The sequence below is a fragment of the Elephas maximus genome, chromosome 9 (assembly GCF_024166365.1).
Source record: "Elephas maximus indicus isolate mEleMax1 chromosome 9, mEleMax1 primary haplotype, whole genome shotgun sequence".
NCBI classification, from domain to species: domain Eukaryota; kingdom Metazoa; phylum Chordata; class Mammalia; order Proboscidea; family Elephantidae; genus Elephas; species Elephas maximus.
The window spans coordinates 50,122,552-50,141,162 of NC_064827.1; the positions used below are offsets into that span (position 1 = coordinate 50,122,552).

Below are 18,611 nucleotides of genomic sequence, written 5' to 3' on the forward strand. Positions count from 1 at the left end.
TGAAGAGAAAAACAAGAGTAATTTGAGAACTGTACCAACATCACTGCACTTATATGACAGTATTTTTATACCCAAACATGATCTCTCAGAGCCTTCCCCAGCAACACCTCCATCTATAAATCATCCCAGGGAGTATTCTTGGAAAAAGGAACCTATTAATTGGGCATTACCACAGGCAGTGAAAATTCCTAGTTATATCCTCAAGTACAAGTGTACCAGCTTCTTCCCTCCCCCATATCCTAGGGACTAATGGAATTTCATCATCAAGCATCTTTAAACCTTCAACCTCCATCCCTTGGCATTCTAGAATCTCAAGATCTTTGTGAAATCCAGAGTTGCCCTAGTATCTACAAGGCCAAGTGACAATTCCTCGATTTCTTCCTTATAGTCCAATCTGGGAATAATCCAAGATCTTGCCTTTCTTCTATTATTTCTGAATTATCCCACTGCCTCTTCCATTTCTTCAAAGGCTACTGAGAAAATTCAGAATGAGCACCTGTGTTGTATACATGTAAAAGCTCTGTTACTCCAGAGTATTGCTACATACCCCTATCAATAAACCCCCCAACACCTATACAAAAATCCCCTCTTTAACCCTCCAAAACCAAAAGCACTGAAAAAACTGTAGATAAGAGAGCTGCCAACCCCACCACACCCAGACCTGAAGGCAGATGGCAAACCATTAGACAAATCTGAAGTCTGCAGCTTCCTTCTTCCTCTTACTCTCAACTGACCAGAAACTGACCTAAAGTTTACTCCTGCTCAATAGTTTCCTTATGACAGTGAACATTTATTGGGCACTTAATAAATGCCAGGCACGCCAAAAACTTTACTTGGATAACCTCATTTAATGTTCATAAAACCCAATGAAAATGGCATTACTCCTATTTTTACAGATAGGAAAACAAGCTCAGATAGGTAAAAGAACTTGCCAAACTATCATAGTTAATCCATAGAGTTTTTATCAGAATCCAGGTAGGAGTCCCTCTGATGCCTCTATCTTTTTGGGAACTAACTAAGCTGCTTGCCACCTTAATTCAGTATTTGTTTTTTGGAGCTTTTATTGCTGATTCTGCAATCAAAGACATTCCCCCTAGTTATATGACCATCAGAATACAGGGTGGCAGGGGAAACCACGAAAAACCATCACACTGGGCTGGATTCCAGGAAGTCAGTCAATGTTCAGGAATCTGACCCTCCCAACAGCACTAAGGCCAATGGTACCTTGTCTCTTACCGTAATATTCCTGATGATCTGCTGCACCAAGATGGCATTGGTCAACATATGAGTCCTGAGAGGTGCGTGCTGGAGCAGCAGGCGAAGCAGCTGGCCCACAACAGGCAGCTCCTCAGGCCCCGCTCTGTTCACCCGCAGGCTCTGCAGCATCAACCTGAGAACTCGAGGCAGGACAGCCAGGATGGAGACACAGGCCCCCCACAGTTTGTCCCTACAATACCAGAGATGGAAGAGTCAGTGAGCCCAGCATAGGCAGGCAAAGTGCCCTTTCCTCCCCATATCCCAAAACTGAAAATGTCCAAAGAAATATGGTGTTTTAAAATACCATGAAACACAACTAATAAGAACTGGGTTTCATCAGAACTAAATAAACAAATCCACTGAAATTTTTTCATGGCCAACTTCCCCTATTCTATGGGTTCTAGGAAGCCTAGCAAGCAGCACCTTCCCAGGCTCAGCAAGACATTCCTGAAGCCCTAGTGATCATACGTAACACAGAATTAGTCAAAGGATAGAATGATCTACATGTGCGTATCCTCTGCTATCTATCACTGGACATTATTCAACTGTCTACTATGTAACGCCAAAGACATTGGCAGAGTAAGAATATCCTCCTGGTAAAAAAAGGAAGGAAAAAAAAATCATGGAACTCTAAGCCTATGAACTTCTGAGACTCTTCAATTTCTCAGAACAGGGCAGATTTGCAGGGACAGATGTGTTCACCAAGAGCCTAAATGGTTTTTAGAAAGTAGTAAGGTACCATCCCTATGACTAAGGTCATGGAAGTCCAGGGACAGTAAATCCAAACTTTGGTAACCAGCATTCTCTTGGTACTTTCATAGAACAGGTGCAAAAGTGCATATGGTAGAAACAGGTGGATTTGTATCTGACCTAATCACATTCTAGAAGAGTGTCAATTAAGCGAAAAAATATCCATCTGAAGAGTGTCTGTGTCATGTTAGTCTGTTCAGGTTTCTGTACCAGGAGTGTATAATCCTCCTAGACCCTAAATCTTTCTATAAGAAATCTGTCTACCTCCAGATCTAGAGGAAGCAGCTCTTCCACTATGTGCCCACCCCCACCACCACATATAGCAACTGCATCAAAGGTGGACACTGAATCCATTCCAAACCAATCAAATTCTCGTATCTCAGTCTCTTGACTGATGCAAAGCCAGGCTAGGGTAGCTATGTGCAAGGGGAGGAGAGAAAGCCAGACTGTAGACACAGCCAATAATGAGGCAAACACACAGATACAAGACTATGAAATCCAGGAGAGAAAGAGAATGAAGAAATAACAGCTCCAGTTCCTGTTGGCTTTGATTCCTAATTCCAGTTCTTAATGAAGCCCAGCCACACTCTTAGCTCTTGGATTTTACAAGTTACTCTTATAATAGTCCAAGATATTAATTTTCTACTTCAGTTAATTTGAGTAGATTTCAAGTAATTCTTGACCAGAACTTTTAAAAGACCTACTGGTTTCTCCATAGGCACATCCAAGCTCCCTGAGGGACCGAACTGCTGGGCTGAGGGCTGTGGGGGACCCACGGTCTCGGGGAATATCTAGCTCAACTGGCATAACAGAGTTTATAAAGAAAATGTTCTACATTTTACTCTGGTGAGTAGCGCCTGGGGTCTTAAAAACCTGTAAGCAGTCATCTAAGATACTCCCCTGGCCTCGCCCCTTCGGGAGCAAAGAAGAACGAAGAAAACTAAAGACACAAGGGAAAGATTATTCCAAAGGACTAATGGACCACATATACCACGGCCACCACCAGACTCAGTCTAGTACAACTAGATGATGCCTGGCTACCACCACTGCTTGCTCTGACAGGGATCACAATAGAGGGTCCCAGACAGAGCTGAAAAAAATGTAGAACAAAATTCTAACTCAAAAAGAAAGACCACATTTGCTAGCCTGACAGAAACTGGAGAAACCCTGAGAGTATAGCTAATGAACACTCTTTCAGCTCAGTAATGAGGTCACTCCTGAGGTTCACCCTTCAGCCAAAGATTGAACAGGCCCATGGAACAAAACAAGACTAAAGGGGTGTACCAGCCCTGGTACAGGGACTGGAAGGCAGGAGGGAACAGTAAAGCGGGTAATAGGGAACCCAGGGTTGAGAAGGGAGAGTGTTGGTATGTCGTGGGGTGGTTATCCAGTGTCATACAACAATGAATGTACTAACTGTCTGATGAGAAACTAGTTCTGTAAACCTTCATCTGAAGTTCAATTAAAATAAAAAGAGCTACTGGTTTCTATCTCATCAAATATAAAGCTTAGAATTCCATTCTTCAAACACCTCAATTAAAGAAAACTGTCAACCCAAAGAGAAACAAAGAGAAGAGATACCAGTGCCAAGAGACGGAAGCAATGCCATATGAAGAAAGTAACAGCCATTCTTGGGTTCTTCTAAGAATTGTTATTTATAAGAAAATTTTTACTTATTCTATAAAGTGTATAAAGGACAGAGCTGGAAGCAAATGAAGCTGAGATGTCAGCTTAATGTAAAGCAACAGTTCTAAACCTTTTTAAAGGCATATGCCACTTTAAAGAAACTGTTTAAAGTTCAATATTTTGCATACAATTTTCCAAGGTGTTCAGATAACCGTCCATCAACTAGTGACATCTTTTGGTCAAAGAATACCATTCTCCCCTTCTACTCCAAACACAAAGAAATACAGATAAAATACATTAAAAAAAAAAAAAAAAACTTCAAAGCCAGAATGGCTAGAACCTCTAGGTACCAAACTATGACAGAACTCACATGAGTAAACCTAACAGGGGTACTAAACTGGATATAGGTTTTTAGGGCTGGGGTTTTAAAGTGTTGGAAGTTGAGGCTTCAAGCCCCATGCATGGGGACCAGGGAGCTAGAACTGAGCTCCCTGCATATGGCTTGAAGCCAGGAAAATGTAGATGTGAAACTGTTCCACAGGGAATCTCCACATACCTCCACAGAATTCCCACAAAAGACACACTCAGAGAAAAGTTATACAACCCAATGAAAGACAATCCCCAGAGACCCACCTGCTCCACAAAATAAGACAGAATTCCCACACCAGAGAAAAGTGCTAATAGAACAAATTGACAGGAAGTTTAAAGTAACACCAATAAATCAAGAACAAAAATGACAGCCAAGTAAAAATCCAACATAGATAAAGGTAAAAAATAACACCATGGTTATGAAATAAAAACTCAATAGGCATTAAATAAACAAAACTAGTAAACTGGAGATGTTAAGAAATAGGATAGAATGAGAAGTTCCATATGGTTAAAAAAAATTTTAGGAGAAAACAGAAATAATGGAGGAGATACTAGTAAGTTAACAACTTAATAAATAATAACTGAGACCTTCCCAGACCTGAAGAAAAAAATATTAACTCCTCAGAAAAAGGCACACACTAAATTTCAAGCAGGATAAATAATAAGTCTACACTAAAATAGATCCTGATTGCAACAAACCAAACATAAAGAGCAAACAGTAAAAACAGAATAGATTACTACCTTCAAACCAAAAGGGCTCAGGTGAACAGCAGACTTTATTATCAACAATGAGCCCAGAAGACAATGGAACACTATGTTCAGGGTACGGGGGAAACCTAATGTTTAGGCCAGCATTTGTAAAATAAAAAGGCTCTTGGTAGTCTGACTGGCATTTTCATTATATGTAATCTCACAAACACCTCCAGTGGGGGATGGCATAGCACAAAAAAAGAATTTTAAGTATCCAAGGCCCTCCTTGTGATTGTCATCTCAAGATACACAGGGTCCAGGCCATATCAACACTTTCAGTATCCTCTTTAAAACTAGACATTTTAAACAAACAAGTATTACATACACTAAATTTTATCCAGTCCAGCCACATAAAGTCAAAGTAGGATGTTCCTCTATAAGAAACCACAAAAGATTTTTGAAACTTCTCATGGAAATGTTTAATAAAGGGGCTATATTTCAAGACAGAAAATGACAGACAGCAATAATACCCATTTCATAAATAGGAATGGTTATTCTAAAATCCCTAAGAAAAAAATTTTTTTTCCTTAGGTCCCCTGAAAACTTGCTTCCTGTTTATAAAGCCTTTTCCTGACCTATAGAACTAAAGTTTGATGTTGCGTAAGCAAAATACCATCAAATCTACAGTTTATTTACATGTGAATTTTATCATGTATTTACAGTGAAAATAGACAAAATTTAAAACATATAGTTACTTGAAAAAATTCAAATGTCTGTTGACAGTAAAATGGGTGAGTTGTGGTATAATCAAATAACAGAATACAGCAAGGGTCAGTAAACTGGCTGGAAAGCCAAATCCAGCCCATAGCCTGCTTGTGTAAATAAAATTTTACTGGAACACAGCCATACTCATTCATTTACCTATTGTCCATGGCTACTTTCACACTACCATGGCAGTGCTGAACAGCTGTGACAGAGACCATATGGCCCAAACCAAAAACCAACTGCCACAGGGTCAATTCCAATTCATAGTGACTCTATATGATACAGTCAGTTGACTTGCCCCATAGGGTTTCCAATGGCTATAAATCTTTATGTCAGCAGACTACCACATCTTTCTCCCACAAAACCTAAAATCTTTACTACCTAGTCCTTTACAAAAAGACTTCTGCTGACCCCTGCTATAGAGAAAGGAAAATGAATGAAATACAGGCAGTCCCTGGATTATGAACGAGATCCATTCCTAAGTCTGTCTTTAAGTCCAATTTGTAGGTAAGTTACAACGGGTACACGGAGTTATTATTTGGCATCAGTTAGTCAAATGTTTGTCTCAGTATACAGTATATATTTAACCTTTCTATGTATATAAACACTTAGGAAACACTCCCAAAATGTGCAATGTATTTATGAACATTACAAGTAGTGCATGCATTCATTATTATAAACCACTGTATGTGTTTAACTCAGATTTTTAATATAATAAGCTTTATGGCAGTCCATTCTTATGTACAAGTTGTCTATAAGTTGGATGTTCTTAACCTGGGAACTGCCTGTACAATTAAATGACTCAACATGGGTGAATCTCACGAATGACGCTGAAAGAATTAAGTCACAAAAAATACATACAGCATGATTTCTTTTATATAAAATTTACAACATGCAAAGCAAAAATTGTATCATTTAGAAATGCAATCAGCAAGGAAGTGATTAACAGAAAAGTGATTATTTGTGCAAGTGCAGAAAAGAAACCTGACCATGGAGGATACGTGAAGAGAGTGTGCTCATGTTATTAATTCTTAACCTGGGTATTGGCTAACTGATGTTCGGTTTAGAATTGCTCTTTAAACTATGTAAGTGTTTTCTTACAATGAGTATGTATTATATATTTTCATGACATTTAAAAGCTTAAAAAAGACTAGAAAGGTACACATCGAAATGTTAAAAGGTAATAGAATGATTTTTATTTTATTGTATTTGCTCATGTTAGACTTTTTTAAACCTTCTGCAATGAATATATAATGAAGAACATTTTTTAAAGGCACACAAATAAGAATATAAGCAGAAGAATATTTTTAAATTACAGCAGACTGTTCCCAACAATCCTAGAAGCTTTAGCCTGAATATTATATAGTAGCAAAAGTACTGACTGATTAAAAACAGTAGCACCTTAGAGCGGCTGCTAACCAAAGGGTCAACAGTTCAAATCCGCCAGGCGCTTCTTGGAAACCCTATGGGGCAGTTCTACTCTGTCCTGTAGGGTCGCTATGAGTCGGAATCGACTCAACGGCCCTGGGGTTTTTGGGAGCACCTTAGAACAATGTCCTTTAAATCCAGGAATTTAAAATGCCACTCTGGCTAGCTCTAATGAAGCCAAAACAAAGTACAAAGGCTTGTAGTAATAGCCCATCCTCCTTAAAACAATGTAGTTTTTCTTCTCTCACTCCCATTCTCATTTTATTTATTTATTGGAAAATAGGAGAGTTGAACAGGTAGAAAAAATTAAAAACAAAGGCTGAGAAATAAAGAAACCATTACCTCTTTCTTAGATGTTCTGCTTCCCCCTTCTCTAGAGTCAGCAGAAAATAAAGAAGACTGTAGCAACAAGAAGCCAGAAAGGGCAGCAGAGTTTCACTAAGTATACACGCCTGATCCAGGAGCTTACAGATAACACCCAAAACACAGCCAGCTGTGCTGTCAGGGATTACGGTCAACCCAACCTAGGCAGAGAAAAGTCAGATGAATTACTTCTTCACCACGAGCCCTACCCTCCCTCATCCTGCCCCAATAAAATGAAAACGTATCAACTGAGGAGCTAACCTTGCATCACTTCTATATAAAACTATTACATGCAGAATGCATCCCACCTACCGTATCGTAAGGCCCTGTTTTCCTTAATTTAATCCCCAACTTTGAAAAGATGCAAACTCAAGAAATACTATTAGCCTAAGCCACTGCCTTCTTCCATGACAAAGTCTTCTAAGATTTTATAGACGTCACAATTTCTGTTTATTGATAGTCAGTGATAACTTTAAAAAATTATTTCATGCAGCCAATAAAAATCTTGATACCAACAATCACACTAACAGGATTCTTGGACTACTCAGATGAGAAAGCTCTGATATCTCACACCGCTGCCATCCCAGGTTATTAAATGCACAAACCAGAGTTCCCAGCCCTTTGATTTAGCTGTTCATTCAGACATGACTAAGTAAAGTACCTCTACTGGAGTCAGTAAGATATTACTATATTTAACACTTGACTGCTTCACTGCCAAACAAAAAAAAAGAAGGCTAGGTAAGAGTCCTCACAGTATGCTAATGCACCTAGAGTCTACTGTATGCACTGTCGCTAAGATCAAGTCTACCTTATGACTGTATGTAGACATGATTTAAATCTCCTGGAAACTACTGTTGAGAAATCATAAAAAAATTTGCAGCATCTAAGGTCTTAACCTTCTCCATCTGGCTGTCTGAAAATAGTGGCCAAGACTTACTGGCATGTCGACCTTTTACTATTATAATGAATGTAGAGAAAGGAGGGCATAAATCCCTGGAATGGAGGTGATAAAAAAAAAAAAAAAAAAGGGTAGGCATCTTCGGACACACAAAGGATTAAAGATTGGAAGTTTAACAGCAGGAAGAGTACTGGAAATTCAGTAGTACTCTTTCAATTAAGGGAAATAACACTTTAAAGAAGAAAAAGGACTCAAGTTAGAGTCCCTGTAAGATAAAATCTAGAACTCTCCTGAACTATAATACATTATAAAAACAACCAAAGTTCAAAGGGTAAACATGAGAGAGTTAAAAGCAACAACCTAGGAATACCTAATGCAAATTTTATACCGATGGGAATAAGAGACACCCGCTAGCCAGAAGTCAAGACAGTCTCATGGTTGGACCCACTGCTTCTAGTGCTCAGGTCCCGGCCTGAGCCTGCTGGGTGACATTGTTACTTTGGACCCAGAATCTTCTGGGTTCCAGAGCACAGACTCTAGTCTGGGTGCTGTATTCCCAATATGCTTATGCCAGCCATACGTGAGCTGGACCATTACAAGTTGGAAGGGATCTGAGGTATAATTCTCAGGTCCCTCACTGCACAGATATAGAAACTGAGGTCCTGGGGTCGAGGGAGTCCCCCAGGGTCACAGAATTAGTTAGTAACCACCAGGAATAAAACCCAGATTTCTCAGTTCTTAACCCTGCTTATGCTGTGGGATGCATGGTATCATTAAACTCAGAATTCCAGATTCTCTCCCTGGCTATGGCAAAGGCAATCTTAACCAGAGAATCATTGATTTTTTAAAGAAGAGAAAAACAAATTATATTTACCAAATGCTTACTGATGGCACTTTGCAGGATGTCAAAACTCTGGCTTCGAGCTGGGATAACCAATAAACTGTGACAAACTGCCTGTCAGAAAAGGAGAAAACCAGTAGGCAAATCGGGATATTTTTAGGTCAGAAACAAGTTCAATAGATTTATTTTTTATATATAATTGTTGAGAATATACATAGCAAAACATACACTAATTCAACAGTTTCTACATGTACCATTTAGTGACAGTGATTACATTCTACAAGTTGTGCAACCAACCATTTCTCACCCTCTTTTTCTGAGTTGTTCCTCCCCCATTAACTCACTGCCCCTAAGGTTCCTATCTAATCATTTGAGTCACTGTTGTCAATTTGACCCCATACTGATAGATCTTAAAAGAGCATAGTGCTCAAAGCAAACATTCTTTCCTAGTTTAGCTATACTATTGTTTGGTTTTAAGAAGACCTCGGGATATTTTTGGTTTAAAGTTTAAAGATTATCTCAGGATAATAGTTTCAGGGGTTCATCTAACCTTCATGGTTCCAGCATGTCTGGAGTCCATGAGAATTTGAAATTTTGTCCTGCGTTTTTCCCCTTTTGATCGGAATTCTTCTATAGAATCTTTGATCAAAATGTTCAGTAATCATACCCGGGTACTATCCAGTTCTAGTCTCCTGGAAAAGATGGCAGTTGTTCATGGAGGCAGTTAGCCACACATTCCACATCCTCCTCCTATTTGTAACTCTCCTTCTTCCTCTGTTGCTCCAGGCTAATAAAGACCAACTGTTGTGCCCAGGATGGCTGAATGCAAGCTCCAAAGCCCCAGGCGCTAGGCATCAAATTAGGAGGTGGAACAGAGGCACTAAACATATTATTAGGCCAATTAACTGGGATATCCCATGAAACCATGACCCTAAACCTCCAAACCAGGAAACCAAATCCCATGAAAAGTTCAATAGATTTTTTTAACCTACTTGCTCTATGTATCAATAGGTAACACATAACAAAAAATGATTTGGAAGATCCACATATCAAAGGTCAAACAGTCAGGTCCATTACATGTACGAATTTTCCAAATCATTCATTTACTGGACTTTTTAGCCAACCCCTTTTCAGTGGTTATGCATGAGAAATGAAAAATGAGGCACTCTCTCTTCTCTCATTGCCTTCAAGTAGCTTACACACTATCAAGGAAAGTTTATATTATCAAGTAAGTGCTGCAAAGAAAGATCTGAGTGACGTTAACAAAGGGGCTAACAAAAGCCTTTTCCCCATTTGGTGGAAAAGTATGTCATAGAAAAACACTTATGACCCAGAAAATACTAACATCCTATTCTATTTACTCATAACCCTGCCTCCTATTCCCCCCACTCCAGAAAAAAAAAAAAGACAGAAAGAGAACAGTCTATAGGAAAAAAGAAAAATATGAGGGAGGCAGAACTCAAACCCCTAGTATTTCTAATTTTCCAGGTTCTCAAGAGAGGAGGAAGAGGCAAGGCCAGCACCCAATCCTTCAGAGACACCATTAAAACACACTTCATAATATGAGGAAGTGAGTGCAGAAAAGGATATATGTAGAAGAATCACATGGAGGGACTGACGGAAGGAAGAACACTCTAAGAAAAGGATGGCCATGCTAATAAGCTAAGCTCAAGAGACTGTCAATCAACCCTCAAAAACCAAGGCCTTTCTTCCTAGTCTTAGTTTGGAAGTTCCACTGAAACCTGTTCAGCATCATAGTAACATGCAAGCCTCCACTGACAAATGGGTGGTAATTAACAAGATGTGGTTTTTGTATCTACAGAGTTTCATGGTCTCAATTCCCAAACAAACTGAAAATGGAAGGGAAAACAGGTTGCCAAGCTACTGATCCCCAAGCAGGCAGGTGTGGCTGGATCTCTCCAGCCAACTGACATCAGGCACAAGCAGTCACTCCTATTTACTACAGTATGTCAAACAGGTTTCCCTTTTTCCATCTACCATTAAGTGAAAAGTTTACATGTAACATAGTGCTTCAGACAATGGAGGAATCATGTGGTATCAGTATAGAAAAAAACAGACTCAATAAGTTAATGACTGGAAGTAAAAACCACTTGAAAGTCAAGGTACCTGGAATGATTAGGGCTGCTCTGCCCTGAGGCTTTCGCCTCTGCTATGACCGTGTTTGAAAGTCATGGAGTAGTTATTCAAATCTGAAATTCAAATAATTCAAAATATCATGCTGGTATTTTGAAGAAGTAAGGAGTGTACACATAGCAATTGGAAAAAAGGTATAATGAAATACACACTGAAAAACCTAAATCTGTTTAGAGAAAACAGAAGGTGCACAACACAAAACAGAAATCATCCAACATATCCAGAAAGTGGGATATTCTCCAAGAAATGGTCTGCTTTCTTAAAAACGTCTGTATGATTTAAAAAATGGGGGAAGGGGAAGGACTATTCTAGAATAAGAGGCATAAGAAGATTGCAATGTGGGAACTTTGACATATATGAACATTGACTGGACTCTAGATTGGGGGGAAAGCCCTATAATAGACATTTTGTGGTCAACTGGGAGAATTTTGATTAGGAAATTATTAATAAGTTGCTTTTTAATCCATGATTCTGCCCAAGAAAAATGTCTGACATATATTATACTTTATATTTTATGTATATTCTTATTTAATACGTTGGCAAATGAATACCAACATGGTAGACTACTAATCATAAAACCACTAAGCATGAAACCTGAAGGCCTAAAGAGATGTATATACAAACAAATGTGACTGAAAAGTGTGTTACAAGGAAGCTGCAATTATTAAGACACACAAAACCTACAGAAACAGGTATCTTAAGAAGCAGGGAAATATATATACACACATATATAGATAACTTATAAAAATGTATGATAGATATAATAAGTTATCTTTACTGTTCTTTAAAAAAAAAAAAAAACAAAAAACAGGTAGTTTCAGTGGATAAAAGAAAAAAATCTTATAGTCTAGATCTCAGCCAGAGGTCACAATAGCAACCATTCTAGGTAAGATTTTACTACATAATGCTTAATAAAATCTGTGTTAATGGTGAGTTGATTTGAAACATAACTTTTAAATCCTGTTATTAACATCCCTTGATCCTAATAGACATTATTATTGTATTTATCAACTTGAAGTTTAATTCAAAGCACCAAAACCTTTTTTTCTCTTAGAAATGTATCATTTTCCCTTAAAATATATCATTCAACACACCAGTCCTTTGTCTTTTTAAAACAATCACACTGCTGACTTAGAAAGGTAGAAATGACTGCCGTATTGAGATGAAATTAAGATAAAGGCTTATAAACTGCTATGGCCCTCCCTATCCTAGGTTTTTTTCCTACCCTCACTTTAAATTTACTTTTCAGTAAGCCTCTACTAGTCTTTCTCTAGAACCATGTAACATACTGCTTATAACCACAGGCCTGATAAATTTTTAAAAATTAAGCTCACTTGGTTACAATTTACAATGAAGACTTAAGAAGCTTGCCAGTGAATAAAAGGAACGAGGGGTGGCGTCCACTGGCTATTCCAATAAACATTTTTCACACCTTTCTCCCATGGCCACCTGTACAAAAAAGGCTGTAAAAGCCACCATCTTTCTTTTGCAGATTTTCTCACAGCTAGGAACCATCATGTAGTTCAGTTCTGGCCAATGATATCGAAGCAGTAGTCTGCTACTGGACCTCCTCTCATAGAAAATAAGCTGAACTGTCATTGTCCCTTCCCTCTCCTTCCAAACTTGAAAGTAAACCTGATGCCTGGAATTACAGTAATCACTTCAACTTGCAGGAATGGCCAAAAGAGCTACATATGTGCTGGCTGTAACATCGCTGAACTTCTGAATTAATGAAAGTAGTTAATTACTTCCAAACTGTTAGAACATGTGCATGTGTTGGGGGCAGGGGGCCTTGTGCTTTTATTAACTGCCCCAGAAAACAATCCTAACAGATATATGGCTTTCTACTTATATTTATTTTTGGCTTCTAAGGCTTTTTGGTTTTCTTCATGCCTCTGAGACATATACCAGAGAAATAAATTTGCCAATAAGAAATGTTAACAGGGCAGCGCCAAGATGGAGTAATCAGACGATTCCGATGATCCCTCTTACAACAAAGACCCGAAAAAACAAGTGAAACGATTATATTTATGAGAAGCTAGGAGCCCTGAACATCAAACTCAAAATTAGAAAACAGACTGAGCACTGGGAGAGGAAGAGACAGTTCAGAAGTGGAGAGGAGTTGCTGGACCTGAATCGCCAGGAACCCTCAGGCATCATTCCTGGGAGTGACTGTGGCAGCTGGTGGTAGCATCCAGTCACAGTTTCCTCAGGGAGAAACATCCCGCCGCACAGCCTACTCACGCCTCTGGAACCAGAGTAGAACAGCGCTCTCAGCAAAAGCTAAGTACTTGCGTGTATTTTGCCGCGCCCCCCCCCCCCAACCCTCTAGCCAGCTTCAGTGGGTGTCAATTTCCCTAGGCCTGAGATAGGCCCTGCTGAGCGCTCTGAGCTACTCTACTGGCTTTCGAGAAGGAATAAATTCACAACTGGGGGAAAAGATAATCTGCCAGCTCCACTAACCTGGGCAGCTTAGGACAGAAGCTGCTCTTTTTCAGGCATAAATGTTCCATGGACTTTTAATATCTTTTCCCACTTCATGGACTTGAGTGGACCTATTTCAGGAGAATAGGCCCTTGTTGGCAGACTACAACAGTTTCAGCTGTGTGGTGGAGAGGTGGGTGTTTGATGTTTGACACCACTTTTCCTATTAAACAGGGTTCTCAGCTACCCACATCAGGGGCCTAAGGACTAGTGGCTCTACTCACGTCACCCAGCCACCTGCGACTGGGTTCCAAGGATAACTGGTACCTCCTAGTCCTTACAACCAAAAGCACTGGGTGCCCATGGTCCTTCTGCAGAACTCACCCATCTGTGTGCTCTAGGGAACAGGGACGCACTTTCCTAACAGATACTCAGGGGACGGTTGTCAGCCCCCTGCCTTGTTCAGAGCGTGGTTGCCTGCTGCAACCAGATAGCTGTACCAACACCAATCACCCCTGCCCCTCTAAAACTGTAGGACAGAGCATTTACCACACACTTGATGACCAACTACCTGGACACATAAGCTGAATCTATACAAGAAAAGTGAATGGACTCCTAGGCTCATATACCTGATAACAGCTCTAGCCATCTGATGACAGGACATTAGAACTTCGAAGGTAAAAATATCAAGCTAGCTCACTCAAGCAACCTATTTGGGCATATCAAAACAAAACAAAGTAAGAAGCTAGGATACAGTAAGCAAATATAACTTATAGATGGTTTAGAGATAGCAGTCAATATCAAAATCACATAAAGAAGCAGACCATGACCACTTCAACAAGCTCTCAAAACAAAGAATCAAGGGATCTTCTGGATGAAGGTACATTCCTGGAATTACCAGATGCAGAATACAAAAGATTAATATTCAGAACTCTTCCAGACATCAGGAAGATCACGGAATACACAGAATGACCCAAGGAACACACAGATAAAGCAGCTGAAGAAATTATAAAGGCTATTCAAGAACACAATGAAAAATTTAATAAGCTGCAAGAACCCAAAGAGAGAGAGCAATCAGAAATTCAGAAGATTAACAATCAAATTACAGAATTAGACAACTCAACAGAAAGTCAGAGAAGCAGAATTAGGGAGGCAGAAGGCAGAATTACTGAGACTGAAGATAAAACACTTGGAACCAAAATACTGGAAGAAAAATCAGGTAAAAGAACTTAAAAAAAAAAATGAAGTAACCCTAAGAATCATGTGGGACTGTATCAGAAGAAATAATCTACGAGTGATTGGAGTACCAGAACAGGAAGAATAACAGAAAATACAGAGAGAACTGCTGAAGATTTCTTGGCAGAAAATTTCCCTGATATTATGAAAGATGAGAAGATATCTATCCAAGATGCTCATCAAACTCCACATAAGGTAGATCTTAAAAGAAACTCACCAAGACAATCACCTCATAGGCATGCATAAGATGGACAAGGAAAAACAAAGACAGAAAAATTGATGCATTCGCATTGTGGTGTTGGTCACGAATACAGAATACACCATGGACTGCCAGAAGAAGGAACAAATCAGTCTCAAAAGAAATATACCCAGAACACTCCTTAGAAGTGAGGATGGCAAGACTTCAGCTCACTTATTTTGGACATGTCATCAGGAAAAACCAATTGCTAAAAAAGGACATTATGGTTGGTAAAGGAGAGGGTCGGCAAAGTTGAGGGAGGCCCTCAGTGACATGGACTGACACAGTGGCGGAGACAATGGATTCAAACATACATATGGATCATGAAGATGGCATAGGACTGGGCAGCTTTTAGTTCTGTTATAGATTACATTGCCATGAGTTGGAATCGATGGGATGGCAACTAACAATAGTATGGTCACACAACATTTTTAAGACTTGTCATTGTTGCATGCATCAGTAGTAAACTTTATCTCTGAGTAGTATTTTATGGATATATCATGATTTGTCTCTGCTGGTGCTGTTAGACGCCGTCCAGTCGGTTCCGACTGATAGTGACCCTATATAGAACAGAACAAAACACCACCCAGGATCCGGGGCCAAGATGGCGGACTAGGTGGACGCTACCGCGGATCCCTCTTGCAACAAAGACTCGGAAAAACAAGGGAATCGATCACATACATAACAATCTACGAACTCTGAACAACAAGCACAGACTTAGAGACGGAAAACGAACAAATACGGGCAGACAGCGACTGTTTTCAGAACTAGGAGCCAGCGCACCAGCTGACTACTTGGAAAATCTAGTTTCCCAGTGATGGCTCGGAGACAGCAGTCCATATCAAACCACACAAAGAAACAGACCATGACAGCTTCTCCAACCCCCCAAACAAAAGAATCAAAATCTTTCCCAAATGAAGATACAATCCTGGAATTATCAGATACAGAATATAAAAAACTAATTTACAGAATGCTTAAAGATATCACAAATGAAATTAGGATAAATGCAGAAAAAGCCAAGGAACGCACTGATAAAACTGTTGAAGAACTCAAAAAGATTATTCAAGAACATAGTGGAAAAATTAACAAGTTGCAAGAATCCATAGAGAGACAGCATGTAGAAATCCAAAAGATTAACAATAAAATTACAGAATTTGACAACGCAATAGAAAGTCAGAGGAGCAGACTCGAGCAATTAGAACGTAGACTGGGACATGTGGAGGACCAGGGAAACAACACCAACATAGCTGAAAAAAAATCAGATAAAAGAATTAAAAAAAATGAAGAAACCCTAAGAATCATGTGGGACTCTATCAAGAAGGATAACTTGCGAGTGATTGGAGTCCCAGAACAGGGAGGGGGGACAGAAAACACAGAGAAAATAGTTGAAGAACTCCTGACACAAAACTTCCCTGACATCATGAAAGACGAAAGGATATCTATCCAAGATGCTCATCAAACCCCATTTAAGATTGATCCAAAAAGAAAAACACCAAGACATATCATCATCAAACTTGCCAAAACCAAAGACAAACAGAAAATTTTAAAAGCAGCCAGGGAGAAAAGAAAGGTTTCCTTCAAGGGAGAATCAATAAGAATAAGTTCAGACTACTCAGCAGAAACCATGCAGGCAAGAAGGGAATGGGACGACATATACAGAGCACTGAAGGAGAAAAACTGCCAACCAAGGATCATATATCCAGCAAAACTCTCTCTGAAATATGAAGGAGAAATTAAGATATTTACAGATAAACACAAGTTTAGAGAATTTGCAAAAACTAAACCAAGACTGCAAGAAATGCTAAAGGAGATTGTTTGGCCGGATGACCAATAATATCAGGTACCAGCACAATACAAGGTCACAAAACAGAACGTCCTGATATCAACGCAACTCAAACAGGGAAAGCACAAAAACAAATTAAGACTAATTCTAAAAAATAAATAAATAAACAAAATAATACACACAACAGGAAATCATGGAAATCAATAGATAAACGATCAAAATAATCAAAAAGAGGGACTAAATATAGGAGGCATTGAACTGCCAGATGGAGAGTGATACAAGGCGATATAGAACGATACAAGTTAGGTTTTTGCTTAGAGAAATAGGGGTAAGTAATAAGGTAACCACAAAAAGGAATATCAATTCCATAACTCAAGAAAAAAGCCAAGAAAAACGTAACGACTCAATAAACACAAAGTTAAACATTATGAAAATGAGGATCTCACAAGCTACTAAGAAAAACGTCTCAGCACAAAAAAGCATGTGGAAAAATGAAATGGCCAACAACACACATGAAAAGGCATCAAAATGACAGCACTAAAAACTTACTTATCTATAATTACGCTGAATGTAAATGGACTAAATGCACCAATAAAGAGACAGAGAGTCATGGACTGGATAAAAAAACACGATCCATCTATATGCTGCCTACAAGAGACACACCTTAGACTTAGAGACACAAACAAACTAAAACTGAAAGGATGGAAAAAAATATATCAAGCAAACAAGAAGCAAAAAAGAAGAGGAGTAGCAATATTAATTTCTGACAAAATAGACTTTAGACTTAAATCCACCACAAAGGATAAAGAAGGACACTATATAATGATAAAAGGGACAATTGATCAGGAAGACATAACCATATTAAATATTATGCACCTAATGACAGGGCTGCAAGATACATAAATCAAATTTTAACAGAATTGAAAAGTGAGATAGACACCTCCACATATATAGTAGGAGACTTCAACACACCACTTTCGGAGAAGGACAGGACATCCAGTAAGAAGCTCAATAGAGACACGGAAGACCTACTTACAACAATCAACCAACTTGACCTCATTGACTTATACAGAACTCTCCACCCAACTGCTGCAAAGTATACTTTTTTTTCTAGCGCACACGGAACATTCTCTAGAATAGACCACATATTAGGTCATAAAACAAACCTTTGCAGAGTCCAAAACATCGAAATATTACAAAGCATCTTCTCAGACCACAAGGCAATGAAGCTAGAAATCAATAACAGAAAAACTAGGGAAAAGAAATCAAATACTTGGAAAATGAACAATACCCTCCTGAAAAAAGACTGGGTTATAGAAGACATCAAGGAGGGAATAAGGAAATTCTTAGAAAGCAACGAGAATGAAAACCTCTGGGACACAGCAAAAGCAGTGCTCAGAGGCCAATTTATATCGATAAATGCACACATACAAAAAGAAGAAAGAGCCAAAATCAGAGAACTGTCCCTACAACTTGAACAAATAGAAAGTGAGCAACAAAAGAATCCATCAGGCACCCGAAGAAAACAAATAATAAAAATTAGAGCTGAACTAAATGAATTAAGAGAACAGAAAAACAATTGAAAGAATTAACAAAGCCAAAAGCTGGTTCTTTGAAAAAATTAACAAAATTGATAAACCATTGGCTAGACTGACTAAAGAAAAACAGGAAAAGAAACTAATAACCCGAATAAGAAATGAGAAGGACCACATCACAACAGAACCAAATGAAATCAAAAGAATCATATCAGATTACTACATAAAATTGTACTCTAACAAATTTGAAAACC

At 38.8% G+C, this 18,611-nt stretch overlaps 2 protein-coding genes across 3 annotated transcripts in view; one reads left to right on the top strand and one right to left on the bottom strand.

Annotated features, from left to right (window-relative positions):
• The window catches only part of INVS (inversin), a 167,964-nt gene extending 156,093 nt beyond the window's left edge, over positions 1-11,871 (top strand). The window contains exon 18 of the transcript XR_007518681.1: positions 10,476-11,871. The gene's annotated coding sequence lies outside the window, so the exon portion shown is untranslated. The remainder of the gene's footprint in view (positions 1-10,475) is intronic.
• TEX10 (testis expressed 10) overlaps positions 1-18,611 on the bottom strand; it is a 58,276-nt gene that overhangs the window by 219 nt on the left and 39,446 nt on the right. For both annotated transcript variants that reach the window (XM_049896052.1, XM_049896051.1), the window contains exons 12-14: positions 9,021-9,101; positions 7,228-7,409; positions 1,237-1,447 (exon numbers count right to left, since the gene is read on the bottom strand). In XM_049896052.1, coding sequence (XP_049752009.1) covers positions 1,237-1,447; positions 7,228-7,409; positions 9,021-9,101 — 474 coding nt within the window. The remainder of the gene's footprint in view (positions 1-1,236; positions 1,448-7,227; positions 7,410-9,020; positions 9,102-18,611) is intronic.